General features: G+C 42.3%; 1 protein-coding gene across 6 annotated transcripts in view; it reads left to right on the forward strand.

Moving 5' to 3' along the window:
• Positions 1-22,490, forward strand: part of LOC126108646 (zinc finger protein 729-like) — a 135,163-nt gene that overhangs the window by 36,640 nt on the left and 76,033 nt on the right. For 4 of the 6 annotated variants that reach the window (XM_049913953.1, XM_049913954.1, XM_049913957.1 and 1 more), the window contains one exon: positions 549-641. In XM_049913953.1, the coding sequence (XP_049769910.1) occupies positions 549-641 (93 nt within the window). Of the gene's footprint in view, positions 1-548; positions 642-8,725; positions 8,816-22,490 lie in introns of all 6 variants that reach the window. The other 2 variants (XR_007523579.1, XM_049913956.1) reach the window with 1 other exon arrangement.

The following is a 22,490-nucleotide window of genomic DNA, read 5'->3' on the forward strand; positions in this document are numbered from 1 at the left end:
CATAAACTTTTTCTGTTTGTGTGTTCACGCTACTTAATTGATGTTGCTATTGGCTGACTACATCACGTGTCGTAAGCTCTGAATACCCGCTGTCATCGGCTGGCGAGATTACGTGACATGAGCTATGACTGGCTTACAAAAGCACATCGCAATTTCGATTTCAATGCTTCAGAAAGTAGCATGCGGTGTTCGGTGAAATTCGAATATATACTTTCGTAATACGAAAATATGCAGCATATGTGTTGCTGGACACCAAAGATCTTTCCGAAACGTGTTTTTTTCCCCGTAGTTAGTTTTCGAAAGAGCCGGGAAGTTCTTCGCCCATGTATAAAACCATAATCATTCAAAGGACTGATAAGTTACACAGTACCGAGAGAAAATATACTGTCAGTTAACAGGGAAAAAGTATGATTTCACCTAGGAGAAAGTGTATTTTTAACCGGGAAATCCGGGAGAACTCCGGGAATTTTTTTTCCTTGTCCACGTATACAGCCTGTATGTACAGAAGTTAGCAAGCAGTTATAATTCAGAGTGTTTTCTTCTTTCAGTCTGTTAAAGACCCACTGGGAATATCTTGGTCCACTGATTTTATCAAGAAGGATCCTGAATTAAATCTGGAAATGAATGTAACAGAGAATATTGTAAGTATTTACATCTCTTATGTATTGCTTTGAGTCAAGTAATGTGTTTTGTTAAGTGTGTAGAGTAAAAGATGCAGTGCAGTGGAATTCTCACAGATTGTCAGTTTTCTGGAACTTGTTTCTGTTCATAATTGTAAAGTATTCTTGTACTCTGGCACTTTACTTTCATATCACCTGGTACGTGCTGACTGTTTTAAATAGAAGTGGAATGGGACTTGTGGCTGACCTTGTTGATATCATTTATATTGTATAATGGCTGTGTGTGATGGATGCACAAAATTCACATTTAGATGAAGTGTAGGTCCTTTGAGAAATATTCCTCCTTTCAATAACTTCTGATAAATACAATTAAAAAAAAAAAAAACATTGGCTGTTCTTATCTTGTGTGTGAATCATAGTTATTCTTGAATTTGTCCTAAAACTTTTTGGGGGTTTGAAAAAGAGAGATAAAATTTGTGTGTTGTAGATCAGCCCTGATACTTTGGCTAAAACCTGTACATGTTGTGGCAGCTTCTGTGGTACCTGTTGTATTAGTTATAAAATTTTCAGTAATAAAAAACTCTGTGTATGGCTTTTGGTGAATAATTGTACATAGATGAAACCATGTGTGACCTCACCATTCGAGTCGTGGCAGGTCTAAAGAAGAAAGAGCAATTTTTTAAATGTGATTTATGACATTGGTAAGGGAAAGAGATGCTCACAAGAGATGTCACAGGAATGAAATTAGGCAAAGACCGGGGAACATTCAACACACAATTGCAGAATGTTTAGTACTGGCTCACTCTTGATCTTATTGTTCATAAACAAATGTTGCTGTTATAAAGGATTCTTCAGGCACCGAAATGTTGGCTTCTTCAGGCACCGAAATGTTGGCTTCTTCAGGCACTGAAATGTTGGCTTCTTCAGGCACTGAAATGTGTGGTGATTACACAAGCATACAGGTCAAGGAACCAAACTATCATGCTAGGGACAGCTTAGACAGTATGTAAAGGAGTGTAGCTGATTCACAGCCAACAGGCCAACACTTAATGTCACAAAGACTCATATGCCATTTTAAACAAATTAAAGGGATGAATTGGCATCACAAGTAGACAGGACAGTAAGTGAAATGGTAGTAGTATTGTTCCACAAGAAGGGTTTTGCAGCAATGAGAATGCCACCCATAGTAGTCAGGGGTGTGCATATGAGGAGTTTAAACAAAACAGCGAACTGTAGGGTGTTCTGGGGCATAACTGTAGTTGTCAAAGTGGCTAGATTGTAGTTGGTGACCACTTACCATGAAAATACAAAAGGTCATACTGGCCTTCATATGGATTCCAAGAGATCATAGGTCGAGCAAGATGGTGCCATGGCACTGGGGCCAGAGATTCAGGTATAGTGTCCACTGCATGGAGTGCTTCTCCCATACCAAGCGTGCAGAACAGTGTGTAGCTGGTTGTGTGGTCTGAAAAACCATGTCATGTGGTTATCACTGAAATCGGTGATGTACACCCCATTTGTTACTTTGAAAATATGTAACTTAGATTAAATAGTGATAGACACCTGAGCAGCAGCTCCCCCCAGGGGATCCACAACTCTTTTGTGGATATGTGCATGGCAAGCACGGGAACCTGAGGTAGTGCGGCTCTCTTTCCTTTCCAGGCTGCATACCTTCCTTTTCCACATCCTTCCCCATCCTCCATCCTGCCCCCTCCCCCATCACCTCCGGCTCTTCCCTTTTCTTCTCCCCCTATGGGAGTATGTTTCATGCCTATGTCCGGAGACAGATGCTTGTAACTGTAATCAGTCTCTCTTCTTTGCTTTCTATACTAGAAAGTCTCTGCCCTGCCTTTGTCCTTCTCTTTTTCTTGCCTCTTCTCTTAACCCACTTCTCCGCTGCGGCGTTTGAGACCTCTCTTCTTTCCTTTTCTTTGTTCCTCCCTTTCTCTTTCTTTCCTCACTGTGCGTGTGTGAACGTTGACCCACGCGTAGTCCTCGACGGTAACGTGTACTTCCCCACCCCGGGTAGACACAGGACACGTATATACCCCCTGGTAATGGCCAGGCCCAGGGAGGAGTGATTACCTGAGCTGGTACCTTCCGAACATGCCAATTGGTCCCTCCGTCCGTTCCTCGGGAGGTGTGACCTGTGGTGTGAACAGTCACCTAATGCGGGAGTGCCCTCAGAGAGGGCCCTCCACAAGGAAGGAGTGCGTCATCAGAGATGCCGGTAATCATGGGGGATAATTCTGCAATGGTTTCCTCTACGTCTACAATTTCTGCTCACAAGCGAAAGTTAAATGAGTCTCAGCCACGGACAATTCTTCCATCAGTGCCACAATTCCTTGTTGTTTCTTGTCAGACAAAGGTCAAGACTTCTCCACAGTCAACCCTTTCATTATTCAGAAAGGTGTCGACACAACTGCAGGTCCTGTAAAGTCTTCTTCCCGATTACGAAATAGCACCTTGTTGTTAGAAACACAGTCAGTGCCCTCCAGGCACAAAATTTGCTGCGAACTTCACTGCTACACACCTTTCCTGTCCAGGTGGAAGTGCACTGCACTTAAAATTAATCACACGGGGTGGTTTATACATGCTCACTCAACAGATTGTCCAATGAGGAAATTCAAAACTACCTGTCTGACCAGGGGATAACAGCTGTTCATAGTCATGAAAAGGGTTGACAAGGACTTGGTACCAACCTGTACTATCTTCTTGACATTTGACAGAGTTTATCTTCCATCGAACATTAAATCGGGCTATGAGATAATTTTAGTTTGCCCTTACATCCCCAACTCTACGTGTTGGTATTGGTGTCAGTGGTTTAATCATACCAGCCGGTCGTGTTCCAATCCGGCCAGTTGCATTACGTGTGGCAAGGATGCCCAAGAAGATGCTTGTCCACCTCCATCCCCTTGTTGCATCAACTGTGTGGATGACGACGTTGCTTCCTCTAGAGATTGCCCCAGTTTCAAAGATGAACAGCTTATTCAGGAAATCAGAGTGAAGGAAAAGGTGACTACATTTGCTGCTCATACATTATTCGCCAGTCGAAAGCTCACTGTGCCTCCAGCAGGTAAATATAGCACAGTCCTTGCATCTCCTCAGCCTACTAAGGAGGCAGCCACATACTCTTGTGATCTCACCTTCAGTGCCACGGTCATCAGATCGGCCAGTGCAAAGATCACCTGTTCAACCTCCACACTATCACCTGCTCACTCTACGGCTTACCCTTCATTGGCTTCTGCTAAATCACGAGCCCCAAATTCAGACACCCTGACTTCACAACCATTGTAACCTCCCTCATCTCAATGTCCTCTTTCTAAGAAGGCTCATAAGAAACCAAGTTCCTCTCCTTCTCTGCCACGGCATGTCTCATCTACAGCGCCACCTGGAGGTAACCGCCCTCGACCGTCCTCTGTGTCGCCAAGGCGCAGTGCTGGCGGCCGATCAACTGGCCAATCGCTGGTGGCAGGAGCTGCCCCCGAACAACCTATGGGTCAGGATCTTATGCCTTTGGCTGAATGCTGTTCCACGATGTCGGCTGCTGGCTCTCAGCAGTCGTTGAGTTGAGAGCAACCGTGATAAGATTCTTCCCTTTTCTGTCCACCCTATGTTAATTATCCATTGGAATATCCATGGCATTAGAGACAATCGGGATGAATTGTCGAACTTCTTACGATGCTACTCACCGGTCATCTTCTGTCTTCAGTAAAGAAAGCTAAGGCCCCATGATCACTTTGTAAGTAAGTAAGTCCGGTTTGATCTCCCGTCTATTGATGGCACTCCAGCACGTGGCAGACTTCAGATTCTGCTCCATGATACTGTCCATCATCACCCAATCCCCTTAAACAGTTCCTTCCAAGCTGTACAGTCTGTCGTTCCCTTTCTGGATACACCATTTCTCTTTGTACTGTATACATTCCATCATCCACAACAATGGCAAGAGCTGATCTCTTTCATCTCCTTGGTCAGCTGGAGCGTATGGTGAATTGCCATTTAGCCTGGTGGCTGGAGCCGCGAAGCCTTTTAACACATGCCCAATGCGGTTTCCGAAAGCATCATTCTGCAGCCGACCATCTTGTTGCTCTCTCCACTTATATCATGACCAATTTTCTCAGGAAACGCCAAACAGTAGCAATATTTTTTGATCTGGATAGAGCATACAATACCTGTTGGAGGACAGGCATCCTCCGCACACTGTTCTCTTCAGGCTTTTGAGGTCGGCTGCCCCTTTTTATTAGTGAATTTATGGCAGAGCGCACATTTAAATTGTGGGTGAACACTACTCACTCCCATACTTTCGCCCAAGAAAACAGGATACCCCAGAGCTCCGTGATAAGTGTTGTACTTGTTTGCCATTGCCATAAATCCAATTATCGATTGTCTCCTTCCCGATGTCTCGGGCTCCCTCTTTGTGGACAATTTTGCGATGTACTACAGCTCTCAACAGACCAGTCTTCTTGAATGACATCTTCAAGGATGTCTCGATCACCTCCACTCTTGGAGCATTGAAACCAGCTTCTGCTTTTCTCCCAGTAAGACCGTTTGTGTCAATTTTTGGTGTCGTAGAGAGTTTCTTCCGACAGCCCTACATCTACGACCTGTTGACCTGTTCGCAGACGTTGCTAAATTCTTGGGTCTTATGTTTGAAAGAAAACTGTACTGGTCCTCCCAAGTTTCCTATCTTTCGGCTCACCTTCTCTGCCTCTATCGCACCTTAGTGTGCTCGAAATTGGGCTATGGAAGCATAGTTTACTCCTCTGCTCGGCCGTCTATTCTTCGGCGTCTCGACTCTGTCCACCACCGTGGATTGCGTTTAGCATCTGGAGCTTTTTACACCAGCCCTGTGGAAAGCCTTTATGCGAAGACTGCTGAATCTCTGCTGACCAATTGGTGAGTTGCCCTTCTGAGTCGTTTTGCAAGCCATCTGTCTCCCATGCCTGCTAATCTGGCCCATGACCTTTTTTTCAACGCCACCTTGGATTTAGGGTATGCAGGCCACACTTCCTCTCTACTACCATCAGGATCCATTTATGTAAAGTGCTACATTCTCTTTCCTTCCTTTTTCCTAAAACTTTTTTGACAACTTGGGGGTACAGCACTGCCTTGGCTGTGCTGCCGGACCTGCCTGCTCCGTGACCTTTGTCAGCTTCCCAAGGATGGTACCTCTTCTCTCATTTATCGTTGGGCATTTGCTACTCTATGTGCACAAATGAAGGATGTCACATTTATTTACACTGACGGCTCAAAAACATCATTTGGTGTTGGGAGTGTCTATATCGTTGGCGACCCCCCTAATCAATTTCAGCTTCCTGACCAGTGTTTGGTTTTTACTGCGGAGCTTTACGCTGTTCTTTAGACTGTCCAATACATCTGTCGCCATCAGAGGATACAGTGTATTATATGGTTCGCTCAGCTCTCTCCCCAGTCTCCAAGCTCTTTACCCTGTCCACCCTCTGGTCCACCGGATTCAGGACTGCCTCCACTTGGGGGGGGGGGGGGGATCTCTGTGACATTCCTCTGGATCCCAGGACACATTGGTATCTGTGGAAATGAGATGGCCGATATAGCTGCCAAGGCTGCAGTCTCTCTTCTTCAACATACTGTTCGCATGGTTCTACAGTGTGTTTTATGTCTTTGTGTTGCTCTTTTATGGCACGGACATTAGTCTGCACTTCTCAATAATAAATTGTTTGATGTGAAACCTCTTTCCTGTGCTTGGACCTCTTCCTCCTGAACTCGTCATCGGGAGGAGGTAATTTTAACTAGACTCTGGATAGGGCACTGTCTTTTTGGCCACTGACACCGTTTAAGTGGCGATCCACCCCCACTTTGTCTCCACTGCTCTTGACTGTGGACGGTGAGACACTTTTTACTTCAGTGCCTCAGTGCCCCTATTTTACTCCGCTACGCGCCTGTTTAAAAGCTGTTGCCTGACATATCTTCCAGTTTAGCAGATGACACTCGATCAGCTGATCGCGTCCTCGAGTTTATCAGTGTCAGTGAGATGATGTCGGTCGTTTGAAGCTCTTTTTGGGGAAAACAACCCCCCCCCCCCCTTCTGTACTGGTTTTCTAAGCTTTCCTTCTGTTTTTTAGTTTCCCCACTTTTTAAATTTCACTCCCATTGCTGCTGATTTACAATTTGTTCTTTTTTTACCTTTCCCTAAGCCACAGACTGGGCACTAATGACCGAAGCAGTTTTACGCCCTAAAACTATATATAAAAAAGAAAAACATGAGTAGCAAATCTAAGAGTAGGATATGTGACCATAACAGTGAACTTGAGTAGCACATGCAGCTGTACAGTGGACATCTTAGCTCTGTCAGCTAAAGCAACATGCAGTCTTCGTGGTATCAGGAGCATAAAATGCTAGGGCTTAATAATGATGCAGAAAAATAGTGTTGACGATTTTGATACTGGCACATGGCCAGCAAGATTCTGTATTAATTGCAGAATTGGAATTTTATTAGGTTATTGTATGAGAAGCTAGAGCAAGCTAGCAACATAGCAAGTAACATTTTGTTGGAGAAGCAATTCAGTGGCAGGCTGCTACATCTGTTACTGGTAGGTTCAAACAACATACAAGTGTAACTATAGAGATGCTTCAGGAACTCAAATGACAATTCCCAGAGGGAAGGTGATATTATTTCGAGGAATGCTATTGAGAAATTTAGAGGACTGCTATTTGAAGCTGACTGCTGAACGATTTTGTTGTTTCCAACATACATTGCACATAAGGACTATGGAGATAAAATTTGAGAAATCAGGGCTGATACGGAGGCACACATACAGTCTTCTTCCCTTGTATTTGCGAGTGGAATGGGAAAGGAAATGACCAGCAGGCTTATGTGGTACCCTTTGCCACGCGCCATTGGGTGGATAGCGAAGTATCGATGTATTTGGAGATACTAGGTAAAATAAGTAGCTGATTAATGTAGTAGGAGCAGCAGTGATGTTTTTAATAGTAGTAAAAGTACTTATACGTACATACGTACATGCATACATACAAAATAATCTATTAGGAGTTCCCATAATTAGCAGTGTGAGTAGATTAGCACTAGTCACAAACAGCTAGTTGTAAATATTATTTACAGCCGGTTAATTCCTGCGGGAGCTTCTGCCTCCAGATTTCCAGCCTAGCTCATCCCACATCCATCCACATCTTCATTTATGGAATGCAATGTGTAAACGAAAGAATGAACAAATGAATTACATTTTAATTTTATGAAAAAATTCAGAAACATTCAATAATAGGTGCAACCCATCAAGACAAATTAAGGTTATCATATTTTACTGGAAGTAGTTATACCTGTATAAGCAATTCCTCAGGATGTTTAAAATCATCAGATTTTACAAGGCTATAACTTTGTCATAAATAAAGGTACAGAATTGGGGTCAGATTTTTACTGCTATACATGCCTGAAAAGTCTTTACTTACAAAGAAACCATATCATTTTTCCATTGCTTACATTTTATATGTGTGCACATACAACATTAAGGTGCTTTTCACAGCTGTGTTTAGGATCAGATTCGTCATTTACTAATAAGCAATATCAAAATTCTTTTCAACACATTTAAGCATCCAGGCGATGGACTTCATCCACGCATTTGTAAGCATGTTGGTGTAGGAAACTCACTGCTGTTCCCATGTAGCATCATAGTTCATCCAAAGTTGTTGGAAGAGGTGGCACATAGGTGGAGCCTTTCACAAACTCCCACCAATAAAAAAGATACCATACCGTGAGATGAAGCAAATTTCAAGGTAGGGTCTGCACCCCCTTTAGCTGATCAATACCTCAGGCAGCTAACTGTTAAGAAGTGCTCTTTTGTACAGGTTCCAATGCAGTGGTACACCATCCATATGAAAAATTATAGTTCTGATAGTTTTCCATCTCTTCTGTTTTTGGTCCATCTATGTGTTCTCTAATATTTTCAACTTTCTTCAATTTGTTACAGAATTCCTTTCTTTTCAGATTCAGTTCAGTACTAATCCCACTAAACTGTTTATCACATTACATAAATTGAATAATAAATCATGATGACTACCAAGAAACTTCTTGTCCCATATTGCACAGCACATTACCCTTATTAATGTTGCAGCTACCAGTTCAAGTCATCCCTGGAAGACTCATTTTATAAGATGTAAACCAATCAGAAATGGCCTGCTATTGGAAGAAGTAGACATTACTGGTAGGTGCAAGATTCCATAGGTCAATGAAGAGGTTTATGCAAGGTGTTCAGTTGTCAACATCACATCACATTCCTACTACAAGCTTGTATAGGGTAAATACTAATTGGTACATAGTAGCTGCCATGCCCTATAAGATTATCCTATAGGATACTACTGAGTGAAAGTATGCTAGGAAGCATTTCAGAATGTTGACACTCTGGAAGAACATTCATTAATTGCAAGGCAGACAGATATGAGCTTTTTGGTTAACTCATTTTCATGCTGGTCCCTCCTGAATTTATTATTGATCCGAATGCCTAAGAACTTAACTCGTGGAACCTCATCCAGTGTCTGTCATTGATATCTCCTTGTATCTGTAAGTTATTTGGATTTGTTTGGAATTACATGATGTGTGTTTATGTAAGTATAAATGTTGAATTTTTGTTCTGTTGCCTGTAAACTAGTTGCAATCATGTTCCATTATTCTCCTGGCTGTTTCTAGTAAGAATGTGTTTGCCAGTTATAAATGTACTTGTCATCGGCAAGCATTGCAGATTTTGAAGGCACCTCCAATGGTTTTAGGAAAACATTTATGTAGGTCGGGATAAATCAAATGCTGAGCCCTGTGGGACATTGTATGTATTATTTCCCCATTTTGTATTCAGGTTTCCTCCCAAGGTATCATTTATTGCTATGACCCAGTTTTTTATTGCTAAGCTAAGATTCAGATCTTCTAAATTTAATTCTTTTAACACAATAACAGTGTAGTTTCCCGAGTAAAGGGAGATGAAGGTTGTAATGTGATGCCAACAAGTTTTCTCTACTTCTACTGCATATTTCAGTCATGCTGTAAATTCAGCACAATATTTTGGTAATTAGATTGTTACAATCATAAGAAGAAGAGTTCCTCCTCCTGTCACCAGATGATTCTTGTGATTGATTTGACCATTCATCTGATGGAACTGATGTCTGGTCAAGTATAGACTTCCTGACTGAGACTTATGGATTAATTTCAATGATAACTTTTCCCCCCAATTTTTTCAGCTACTGTTAGGAAATTATTGTTTTCATGGCCTGATATTTCAGTTTTCCCTAAATATTAAGCTGGTGCATAAATTGATAGCACTTTCATTTTGCATGTTGGTATTCCAGTTGCTGAGGGTTTATTTATCAATTGTCATTTTTTTACTTGTAATTCACTGTTGCTCTTTGAGTTTACATATTGTCATTTTGTCATTTGGAGATAGTGAGTGGAACTGTGGTCACTACAAAGTGGAGTGCCCAGTGGAGAAATTGGAGCACTGTTGACATACTCATCTGTTTGGGTTTTGTACAGCTGTAGTAGCAGTGGAGGAAGCCAGAAACATTTGCGCTCTGTTTATGTTTAATGCCATTGGACAGAGCTGGGCAAGAAAATGGTTTTGTAAGTCTAAGGAGAATTGTTTTGCCATTAGTGACTTACCTTCAGGGTTTGATGAAGGTCATTTAAATGCTTTCATTCACAATGATCCATGTCATTGTACTTGAGAACTGGCAAATTCAATGAACTGTGGTCATTTCATGACCTTCTGACATTTGCGTGCAGTGGGAAGGCTCAAGAATAGGGTGTACCAATACCACATGCACTAAACCAAAATCACAAAATTGGATGGCCATAGGTGCATCTTTGCTTGCCTGTCATCAGTTGCTTGTGAACAACTCTAATCATTCCTGCCCTGTGTCATTATGCTGATAAGAAATGGTGGCTGTTTACTAAAATAAGGAAAAGAAAGGAATGGCTGAGCCCAAACAAAGCAGCAACAAAAGGCATCTGCAAAAGATAATGTTGTATATCCTGCGTGGTTTACTATCAATTGTGTCCTGAAATGTAACCACTGATTACTGCTGACATTTACTGTCAACAACTGAGATGTGTTGCGTATGCAGTACATGAACAACGGCCAGGAAGACACTACTCCAGGATAACACCTGCCCACAATCTGCTAGACTGACAAAAAACAGTACACAGAAGTTGGGTTTCGAAATCATTGCATACCCACCTAATTCAAATGAGCTTGCACCCTCAGATTTTCTCCCTTTCTGCTCTCTATTGAACAACCTTCAAGGGACTTCCTTTCAAGATGTAAATAGACTGTGAACCTTGTTCAAAGTGTTCTTCACCTTAAAACTATGTGACTTCTACAGTTACAGAATGAAAGTCATCCCAGCATTGGGAGACTCCTGGAAATAATGAAGGAGAACATTTCGTTCATTATTTAAGTCTCCCGTATTTGTACCTGTTATCTATTAAACTTACGAAAAAATGCCTTGAACCATATACCAACCAAATACTTGCTGCAAGTGGGTACATATGCATAACCTTTTTTCATTTTACTGGTAAACTGTTTCCTTTCATCTCTGTCTAACCAGTATGTATAATGTTAAAATAATACTTAGTCTGTTAAGCCCAGTGTCTGAGTACAGATGTTGCTAATACGGATTTGTATTGTACATATCTGTTGCAACACAGTTAACTCAGTGCATGTGTGCTAAGTCTTCAGTGATGAATCATATTGTCTTTAGTTGTAAAGTTTATAAAGAATTTAATATTTTCTCAAAATAATTCTGCTGCCTAACTGAGGTTATGGCTGAGTAAATGTCAGTAGATTCTTAATTTCTTGTCATAAAATGATGTGGCTCTATTGAGAGGTTAATGTAATCTGTGCACCATTGTTTCTCAGAACATTTGAGGAATAGTGATGGGTCAGCTGTGTAGCAGTAGTTCTCCAACATAAACACTAATTACTCTTGTTCTGAGGTATTGGTTGAAATAATTTTCATGAACAACCCAAAGGGTGCATTGAAATATTATTAAAAATGAGCACCGCTTCTAAAAGTAATTTAATATGAAGAAAATGCAATGGAGAATTGGCAGAACCTGTAAATTAGTTAATAAATATGTTTACTTCAATGTAGAAATGACTGAAGCACTAAATATCCACCAATTGATGTTGGAAATAATTTGAATTTGTTGTACGATTAGTAGGCCTCGAAGTTTCAGTGGATAGAGATAAAATTATTTTTAATGGAATACAACAGTATACTTACTCATTAAAGGTCAGTTAAATCAAAAGTACAATTCAGCTGAGGAAAGAGTGATTCCAAGTTTCCTCTTGGGCAATCATCCATGCGAAAAGTGAGTTTCAATAATTGTTATAGTAACATTTCCTTTTCTAAATGATTGATAATGTGTTCACACAGTTGGCTATGTGGAATGAAAGATAGCTCCTGAAAGAATTTTTTCAAAATTATGTTTAAATACTAAATTATTTGAATTGTTCCCTTCCTTTAAAATACAAATACATAAGGAATGTGTTAAATTAGGCATGCAATAATTGTATCAAAAACTTGAAATCTTGAAGATAAAAGTAAAAAACTAATTGCATTTGGGACATTATAGATTCTATACATGGCTCACACAAATAGGATCATTCATAATGTAATTTTGGATACTCTAAGGAACTAAAACCATACATAAATCATACAGTTTAAACACAAGAGTCTTTCAATTTTTCATTGTATTACATTTTGTTCTTAAAAAAATTCATCTTGCAACACAGTTGTAGGTCCCAATTCTAAAGACATGAGTAATATCTTTTCCTTTTTGAATAATCATTGGTTAATTTGTTAATGTTCAAATTTGCTCAGTTATAACAAAAAGTGCTGTCACTTTCGTATTGTGCGAATATATTGTAGCCTTTGTAATGGGTTTCAAAGACATTACCATAGCTTCTGCATTTTCAGAGATGCAATAGAAATTTTTATATACCTATCTCATTTAAAATTTCTACAATGACAAACAATCCAGGTTTTATCAGATCAACATGCACATCCTTGCCAGCATCTGATGCAATAGCCTTCATCTGCAGCATTTGATCCCCGCAAGAATCATTTTACACCTCTGAATACCCAGAACATCTTTGATGGGTTGCATCCTCAGTTATGAGAAGATGTTTTATTTTTTCAAGCTTCAGGGTTGTTTTGACAAGAATATTATGATAGCTTAAGGTAAAAAATAATAGTAGTTTCGAATATGAGCAAAAAGTTTGACCTGAATGTAAGTTATGCACACTCAGTTGTACAGGTCTTCCAGTACCATAAAACGTGGTTTTTGCTTGAATCTGCATATTTTTGTTGCATGTCAACATTAATCCATTTTTTCCATTTTATTTCTTTGCCAGTCAACTTCATTATTAAATTTGGAGTGAAGTTTATGAGTTACAGTTTTTACACTTCATACATCAGTTCGTAGCACACATGAATTAACAGTAGACTACATGTTCCAGTAACTCCTTACCTCATGAAAAAATGCTTTTTTCAGTGTCATTTTTCAGTGCATTCACCAGATAGAGTTGGCATGATACTTTCACGCATACATTGAGGTGTATTGTAAACCAACAAAATGTGTAATGAATGAAAGTATTTTTTATTTGCCCCATTTCTGTGTCTGCCTGAAATTGCTTATAAGCTCCCTGAGCTGAAAATATTATGTAGTGTTTTTCCAAAACTCTGTGCGTCTTCGTTAGCCTTCTGATCTTTAAATAATAAGTATCCCATCTGTCAGGTGCTTGACAGATTGTCATCTCTGTTGTAAAAAAATTTTGACTGTTTGCTTATCTTTTTCTGAAACATTGTTATTCAGTTTGTGTAGTTAATGTTTCCTTAAACATTACGGAAGCTGTTGCACTGGAACAATTAATTTGTTTGTTACTGCATATTTCCAAGTGTGGATGTAGCTTTTACTGAAGTTTGTGGGGATTTGTGTGAACCTAAATAGGGTTCTGATTATTACACTCTAGTGACATGAGTGGTTGTGTATTTACTTTCTTTGTACATACTCTTCACAACTCTTTCTTCCTCTTTTCCTTTACTTTAAATCTAGACATTTGCTAAGTTGCTCTCTTTGCTTTCTTCTGAAGTCTTGTGATATTTTCTTGTCATTTTCTCTACATGGAACCAACTGTAATTGATTTGCTTATAGCTTTGCAACATTTCTCTCTCTCTCTCTCTCTCTCTCTCTCTCTCTCTCTCTGATTTACTATTCATTATCTTCTCTCTCTCTCTCTCTCTCTGATTTACTATTCATTATCTTCTCTCTCTTTCTCTCTCTCTCTCTCTCTCTCTCTCTCTCTCTGATTTACTATTCATTATCTTTAGCAGACAGCTAGTACAAATGTGTAGCAATGCACCAGCATTCATATACAGATGTATTACTGTTGTGACAGTGCCATGAGATTTAAAAGTGCCACTACGTCAGTACGCGAACACGGCGATAGAGGCGCTCCGCAGCTCGGCTGAGCGCGGGAGCGCCATCTAGCTATGAACGGCGCCGGCCGCATGTCATGGCACGGCAGTTGAGTGACAGATACAGAGTTGGTAGCATGTAACTTGCTATTGTTTCTACGTTTGTATATCCACACAATTTATTAGTGATTAAACGTTATAACACTAATTGGCAACGAGGTCGGATATTTTTTTTCCTGCATTGTGGAATTGTGTGTTTGTGTCGGGGCAGACATGGAACAGCTTCTGCAAGCGCTCATTGAACAACAAACACAGCTGACAGCTGCTATTTAGGCGTTGTCGACGTCGCTTACTCATCGTGTGTCTTGCTCTTCTCCGCCTCCGTTCCCTCCTTACGACAAGGCCGCTGCAGACTGGGAGGATTATGAGAAGCGTTTGCAGCAACACTTCTTGGCTTTCGGCGTTGTCGACACTCCTATGTGTAAGTCGTTATTTCTAACTTGGATTTCCCCACGGATCTATCAGCTGCTATCTCAGTTAGCCCCTCTGCAGGAACCTACCTCTCTGTCCTTCCAAGAAATGTGTGACTTATTGTCTAACTATTACCGCAAAAACACCCACGTCGTTGCCGCCCGCGTGGCGTTCTACTGGTGCCGTAAACAGCCCCATCATTCTTACCGGGCATGGGCGGCGGAACTACACGATCTGAGTAGGAAATGTCAGTTTGTCACGGACACTCATCATGAGTCTTATGCTGATTCTATGGTTAGGGACACTATTCTACGGCTTGCTCCTGATAAAGAAGTTCGGCAACGTGCCTTACAACTGCCAAACCCGTCGTTTTGGAAGTTCTAAGCATCGCTCAATCTTTTGAAGTGTCTCACGCTGCTGGTGCGCAAATAGACACGTGGTGTGATGTAGGCGCTGTACAGACCACTTTCGACACGGACAATTTGCCTGTTTCACAGAGAACGACGATGTGGCGGCGGTTCACTCACGTCAACAACGTCGCGTTGGGCCGCCACACTCACAGCGGAAACAGCAACCACAGAAGCAGGTTCGTTCCGCACTTCCTTCTTGTCCACGTTGTTTCGTACAGCATGACAGGGTCGCGTGTCAAAAACGTTGGGCCACGTGTAATTCATGTACGAAAAAAAGCCACATTGATTCTGTGTGTCAATCCCCTAAAGTTCCTGTCGACGAGGACGAGGCATCGGACATGGATGTTAACTGTGTGCTTTCTCAAACAAATAAGTTGTTTGTTACTGTTCATGTTCTGGATAAAGACATTTGTATGCAAGGGGACACTGGTTCTGCAGTAACTCTCATTAATTCTCACACGTACTTGGAGTTGGGCTCCCCGCCCTTGTCTCCAGTTACGCGAAATCTGCGAACTTATAATAAGCAGAAAATTCCTATTGTTGGCCAGTTTGATGCTTCCACTGCCTACAAGTCTGTTGTTAGGCCCCTCACGTTTTATGTGGTGGATCATGCGGGCACTGAAACCCTGTTCGGTTATGATGCTTTCCAGTTGTTCGGGTTCTCCATTGATGATGATGTGCACCTCATATCTGAGGATATTCCGTATCAACAGCTGGATGGATTGTGTTAGGAATTCTCGTCCGTGTTCTCTACTGATCTGGGTCGTGCCAAGGATTTTGAAGCCCACATTACTGTTAAACCTACAGCTCGCCCTAAGTTTTTCCGGGCATGCCCTATTCCGATGGCGTTGCGTGCACCTGTCAAGGCTGAGATAGACAGGTTAACAGCTTCTGCGATTCTCCTTCCTGTTACCTCCAGTGAATTGGCATCGCCAATCATGGTGGTTTCTAAACCAAATGGGAGTCTGCGATTGTGTGGTGATTTTAAAGCCACTGTCTACACTCAGAGCCTCATTGACACTTATCCTCTTCCCCGTTCTGAGGAGTTATTTAACAAGCTCGCTGGGGGTCAGTTCTTTTCCAAACTTGACTTATCGGAGGCGTACCATCAGTTGACATTGGATGCGTCTTCCAAGGAATTTCTTGTCATCACCACTCCTTGTGGGTTATATCAGTACCAGCGGTTACCATGTGGCGTTGCTAGCGCGCCGGCCATTTTTCAGCGGTTTTTGGAACAGCTCACGGCTTCCGTTCCCAGCTGCATCAACTACCTGGATGACATTGTTGTCACAGGGACCTCCACTGAGGAGCACCTTCGCAATTTGCGTTCACTGTTTCGGGTTCTGCATTCGGCTGGGTTGAAGTGCAATCTGGACAAGTCCCAGTTCTTCCAACCCTCCATTGTGTATCTTGGTTTCCACTTGTCCCATGAGGGTATACGTCCTCTACGTCAGCACGTTGCAGCCATTACCACTCTACCCCGGCCGTCTACGGTCAAAGAACTTCAGGCGTTTCTAGGCAAAATTGCTTATTATCACAAATTAATTCCATCCACTGCGGTGGTGGCTCATCCTCTGCATCAGCTGTTACGCAAAAATGTTCCTTTCTGTTGGTCCGATGCGTGTGAGCAGGCTTTTGTCCGCCTGAAGGCTCATTTGCAGTCGGCGCTTTGTCTTGCCACATTCCGTCCGGGTCGGCACTTGGTTCTGGCGACTGACGCGTCACAGAATGGCCTAGGGGCTGTTCTCGCCCATCGGTATGAGGATGGGTCGGAACGACCCATCACCTATGCTTCCAAGATCCTCAATGATGCCCAACAGCGTTACTCTCAAATCGAAAAGGAGGCGCTCGCTATCATTTATGCTCTAAAAAATTCAGCGTTTTTTTGTATGGTTCTAAGTTTCACCTCGTCACCGACCACAAGCCGCTGGTTTCTGTTCAGCCCCTCGGCGTTCCTTCCGCATAAGGCAGCTCACTGCCTGCAACATTGGGCCTTATACTTGGCTCGTTTTCACTATGAGATTCACTATCGCCCCACGGCCCAGCACGCCAATGCTGACGCGTTGTCGCGTTTGCAGATGGGCCCCAACCCGGTTTTCGATCGAGATGAACTACTCTGTTTCCACATTGATGAGGAAGAACGTCGTGTGGTCAAGGGTTTTCCACTTACAGGTTCGCAGGTCGCGTCGGCTACTGCGCGGGACCTGGTCCTGCGTCAGGTGATCGGTTCTGTTCAACGGGGTTGGCCGGACAGGACCAAGGGCCGGGCATCGGATCCCCTTCACAACTACCATGCCTTGCGCCTTCATCTGTCTGTTCGTGAGGGTGTTGTTCTTCTGGCCACGGATGGCGCATCTCCACGGGTTGTGGTGCCAGCCTCTCTTCGCAAAGATGTTCTCCAACTATTGCATGAAGGCCATTTGGGGATATCTCGGACTAAGTCCCTGGCCCGCAGACACGTTTATTGGCCTGGTATTGATTCGGACATCGCCCACATGGTCGCTGCGTGTGGTCAGTGTGCTCAACAACTGGCTGCAACCCGTACAATGCCCTCTCTGTGGCCTGATCCGGCGCAGCCATCGGAACGGGTGTACGCTGACTTTGCCGGCCCCTTCCTCGGCACTTATTGGCTACTGCTGATTGACGCCTTCTCGAAGTTTCCGTTTGTTGTTCGATGTCCGTCGTCCACCACTGCAGCGACGACGCTGGTTTTGTCCAAAATCGTTGCGCTAGAAGGTCTTTCATCCACGATTGTCACGGACAATGGCCCTCAGTTCTCTTCGCAGGCCTTCCGTGATTTTTGTACTGGACAAGGGATTCATCATGTTACAGCACCACCCTTCCATCCGCAATCGAATGGGGAGGTCAAGCGCCTTGTCTGCACTTTCGTAAGCCAGATGAAAAGATTCCTTAGTGATTTTTCCACTGATGACGCTCTGTTGCAATTTCTGAGTTCTTATTGCTTCACGCCTCTGGGTGATCGCAGCCCCGCTGAACTCTTGCATGGCCGCCGACCGCGCACTCTACTGCACCTGCTTCACCCTGTCAGGCCTTGTACTGTGTCCCCTAGTGCGGGAAAATACTCGGTGGGCGCCAAAGTGTGGGCACAAGGGTATGGATCTCGCCCTAAATGGATTCCAGGGGTGGTCAAGGCTCTTCGCAGCCGCAGGCTTTGTGAAATACATATGGACGATGGCATGGTTGTTCACCATTACGACCAGATATGCCCACGAGTGGTGGCCACGCCGGTGCCACCGCCCCTTCTTTCGCCTCCACCAGCCCGAGAAGCCAGTCCTGTCGCTGCTGCCGATCTTCCGTGAGTGTTGCTGCAGCCGACGTAGCTACAGCTTCCGAGTACGCCGGAACCTTTTTTTTTTTTTTTTTTCAAGGGGGAAAAAGTGTTGTGACAGTGCCACAAGATTTAAAAGTGCTGCTACGTCAGTACGCGAACATGGCGATAGAGGCGCTCCGCAGCTCGGCTGAGCGCGGGAGCGCCACCTAGCTATGAACGGCGCCGGCCGCATGTCACGGCATGGCAGTTGAGTGACAGATACAGAGTTGGTAGCATGTAACTTGCTATTGTTTCTACGTTTGTAGATCCACACAATTTATTAGTGATTAAAGGTTATAACAATTACTACGGAAATTATTCAGCAAATGAAACTTTGATTGTTTCATCCACAAAATAATCCCCTCATAAAATCTTTCCTTTACAGCACCATTTTTTAAAAAGTTGTTTAGGTTTATGCTAACTAACAAAAAATGTAAACTTTCTTCCTGAACTACCTTCTGTGTAGTAAAAATCCTTGACATTAAATTCTTCTTCAGATATCAAAACTTAATCAGTATTTTTAGTTGCATATCTGGCAGCAAACATTATGAATTCAAACTTAAAATACCTATAACACTGTAGCCAAACAAAATGTACTTTGTAACATAGTCTACACAGTTCAAATCAGCACAAAGAAAGTGTCATATTGATCAGTACATTAGGTATATATTTTGGAGACAAAGATTCTTCCTATCATTGTAACATCTCCTTGTAGCTTTCAAAAAATAGAAGTGGGAAATCATTTACATTTTTCCTCCTCAGACAGGAAAATAGATACTACAGATGCAAAAACAAAGATAATATTCAGAAAATTATATCTTGGTCTTGTACTTACATTTTGGAATGGTTCAAAACTACTAATTTGTCAGGCAAAATGGCTGGCCTCCACTTAACTTCAGGACATGAAATAGCTAGTACTGACAATACCTACACATACAGGTACAAGGAACTTCCCTAGCTTTTGGAATTATTAGTTCCTTTATCTGGAAAGAGGTAGTAATAGATACAGGAAGGTTAGGAAAGAAGTGCAGGTCCCTGAGACCCAAAGAGTGTCACTCACAAGGAAACATCATCAATTTGACCTTATATTTTAGAGAGAACAAAAGCATTCCATACTTCATGGAGTATGACACACTTTTTTCTTCAAAAAATTTCCTACAACATTCAAGTGTGTCTTATACTCAAAATTAATGTATAAATGTCCATTGTTTGATTTAAAATTCCTGCCAGCCTTAAAAAAGGCCATATATTCAATGCTGTGGGAAACCTATCTCTATCTGGCAACATTGGATTTAACTGGCAGCAGCAGTGCACTGATGCGACGAACATGAGTTGTGGAGCTTCACAAGCTTGCTGGAGCTTCACAAGCTTGCTAACACTGCCCTCCCCTCCCCCACCCCCCCTCCTGCCCTGCCATCACAAACCCAGAACACTGTCTAGCCTAAGATGTGTCACTGCAGTCTACAGTGCCAGTGAACTTGAACTGAAAGTGATTTGTGTTATCAGTAACAGAATAGTATTTTCTTTAGTGGTTTCCTAATGGAAAAAAAGGTTTCATATGATGTGGGCTATAAATTGAAGGTAATAGCATATGCAGAACAACATGGAGACAGAGCAGCTGAGTGGCAGTTTGGTCCTCCTCCACCAGAAATAGCCATTCTTGATTGGCTTGCTAGTAAGGAAGAACTAAAAAATTAAAAAGACTACATGTGCAAATTGAGGACTGAATGTAAAATGACCAAAACGACACTCATATCTGCAATTAAAGCAACAAACAACTACTTCCCTGTCCTGTGTTTAATTCATGATACAGTCCTACAAACATTCAACCAGATGTCCATACAATCATGTTCTGCATTGAAGATAGCATTCCGGTCAACTGACAACTATGCCAATGATGTCAGGGCATGTATGAAATGAGGTAGTGTTTGTTGGGTAGACCACATCCACAATTGCTGTGTACACAGCTACAGATAGTGCAGTTTGACACAGAGAAAATGCCTACCAGACTCGGCAGTGGAGGGCCATAGAAAGAAGCAGGACAGTCAAAAATCGATGTGGCCTGATGCCTTAGTGTGAATTGTTCTGTTGTTTCTTGGATGTGGTGACAGTTCATAGAGACTGAAATGTATCCCAAAGTCCATGGCGGGGTTGACCACGTGTGACTTCAGCAGAGAGGACTGTTATTTGGCTATAAGGTCACAACTGATTGCCTTAGTACTGCACGGCGACTGGCATATGAGCTTGCAGCACTTGCTGGACGTGTTGGATCAAGGTAAACTGTTCACAGATTGCTTTAGCAGAGTGGCCTTTATTGTATGAGACCTGCTGTATGTCTAACTCTGACACATCTTTACAGAAGGCAATGCCTAGAGTGAGGAGGCAGCTTGCTTGTGACCCAGGGCAGGCTGCTTTGTCTTGTGTTCAAAAGGTGGACCCCATGCTGCATTCCAGGATGTCACTCTGTGTGTCACAGGCATTTGGCGTAGGCTGTGATAGTGGGACAAGAATCATGTAGTACATAAACTGCTTAGTACTTCTATGCTCCAGTTTATGTTTGTTTGATCAAAAGCTTCTGTCTTTCCACTAGCATGTTGCAGCATTGGCTGTTGCTATACTATGCCCAGCTGGCTCTGCTTTGCAAAGCAAGTTGGCCATGTTTTGCTTTCCAATGCATAACTCACCCATCTGCAGCTGGCCCTGTTTCAACTCACTTCTGCTCTGGCATGTTTTATTTTTTTTTAACAATTATTGTCAGTACATTACACTGACCTTTGTTTTATAAACTCTCTGTCCCTTGGATTGACCAAACTATACTACCCATTACACCAGAGTTACTGGTGACCAGTATTTGCATCCTTATTTCGCCTGTTAAGTATCATTCTAACAATTAGTTACCTTAACCCTTTCACTGAATCTTACACATTTCCATAGGGCCCCTTTCCCTGCACCTTAACTCAAACACCATGGAACTAATTTCATTACTATGCTTTCTGCACAATTTTTTCTAACTCTCTACTCTCCACTTAAAAGTGAAAATAAATCGATTATTTTTCATACTATATCATTGTGCATTCTGCTTCATTCTACTGCTTTTATGCTCAGGTTATCCAACCCAGTGGAATATGAACTATAGCTGTGTCTGAACTTGATCATGTTCTTTGTCTTTTATGTACCAGAAGAACATCAAGCCCAGCAGAACAAGTGCAACTGCAGTGGTTGGTATGACAATAGTCAGTGTTGTCTCTTTCCGGTGCTGATTTTCACAATATGAATTTACATGCCACAATAAGGTTTCCAGGGAGATTGGTCCCTCCTGGTTCAGAAATATGTTTATAGATGACATTAGTTCTGGCCCTAGAGTTATACTTAAGCTGCTTAGGTTTGTGGCAGGTGGCACTTCCATGGGCTCTTCTGGCCAGTACAAATGTGGTTGGGAAATGGTCAAGTGAGTTATCCCAGCAGTCGTGGTGGACATGCAGAAAGTAGGCCCCATTATGTTGCATGCTGTTCCATTTAATAAGAAAGCATTCACCTTTCATCCTACCTTCATTGCTGATGTACCCCTCCACTTCTTGAAACAGCTAGATCCTACTATCATCCTGTCAAAGCTAGGGTCCAACCCATGTTCCTCTACTTGCTGAAAGTGCAATTCTGTCTGGAACACTTCTTTATTGCATTCTCTTTCCTCCCTTGTCCCATTAGCAATTTCACAGCGCAGGAATCCTGCCTCGCTCTTATTACCATACTCAGACTGACTATGATTTCCTCTCAGTGACATTTTTGTAACTTTGCTTTCTCCATTTCCACATATCTTCCTTTGTCTTTTGCAGTTAATAACAGTCACTGAGTTTTTACTCTTACAAGTTTCTTCAATATTCCCCACTTGACGAGTTATGCATGAATTATGTAGCACTCGTGATGTGCTTGTTTCCTTGCTACTGTTACAGAAGTGGATATGGAAACTTCGATCAGTTCTGACAGATGCTGTGTCTACTCCAAATTAAAGGGCAAGTCTTTGTGCTCAGGTTCTGAAACCAACGTCAACTTCGGTGATAGTACCTTCTGTACTTTCCTTAGACCCTTTAAATACTCGTCTTCTTGTGACAAATTTACCCCTAGCTGAAACACTATCTTCTATGGACTGCAACCATTTTAATAACTACTTCCCTCTCTAAGACTTGTACTTGGGTTTTTAGT

Source organism: Schistocerca cancellata, chromosome 11 (assembly GCF_023864275.1).
Source record: "Schistocerca cancellata isolate TAMUIC-IGC-003103 chromosome 11, iqSchCanc2.1, whole genome shotgun sequence".
Classification (NCBI taxonomy): Eukaryota; Metazoa; Arthropoda; class Insecta; order Orthoptera; family Acrididae; genus Schistocerca; species Schistocerca cancellata.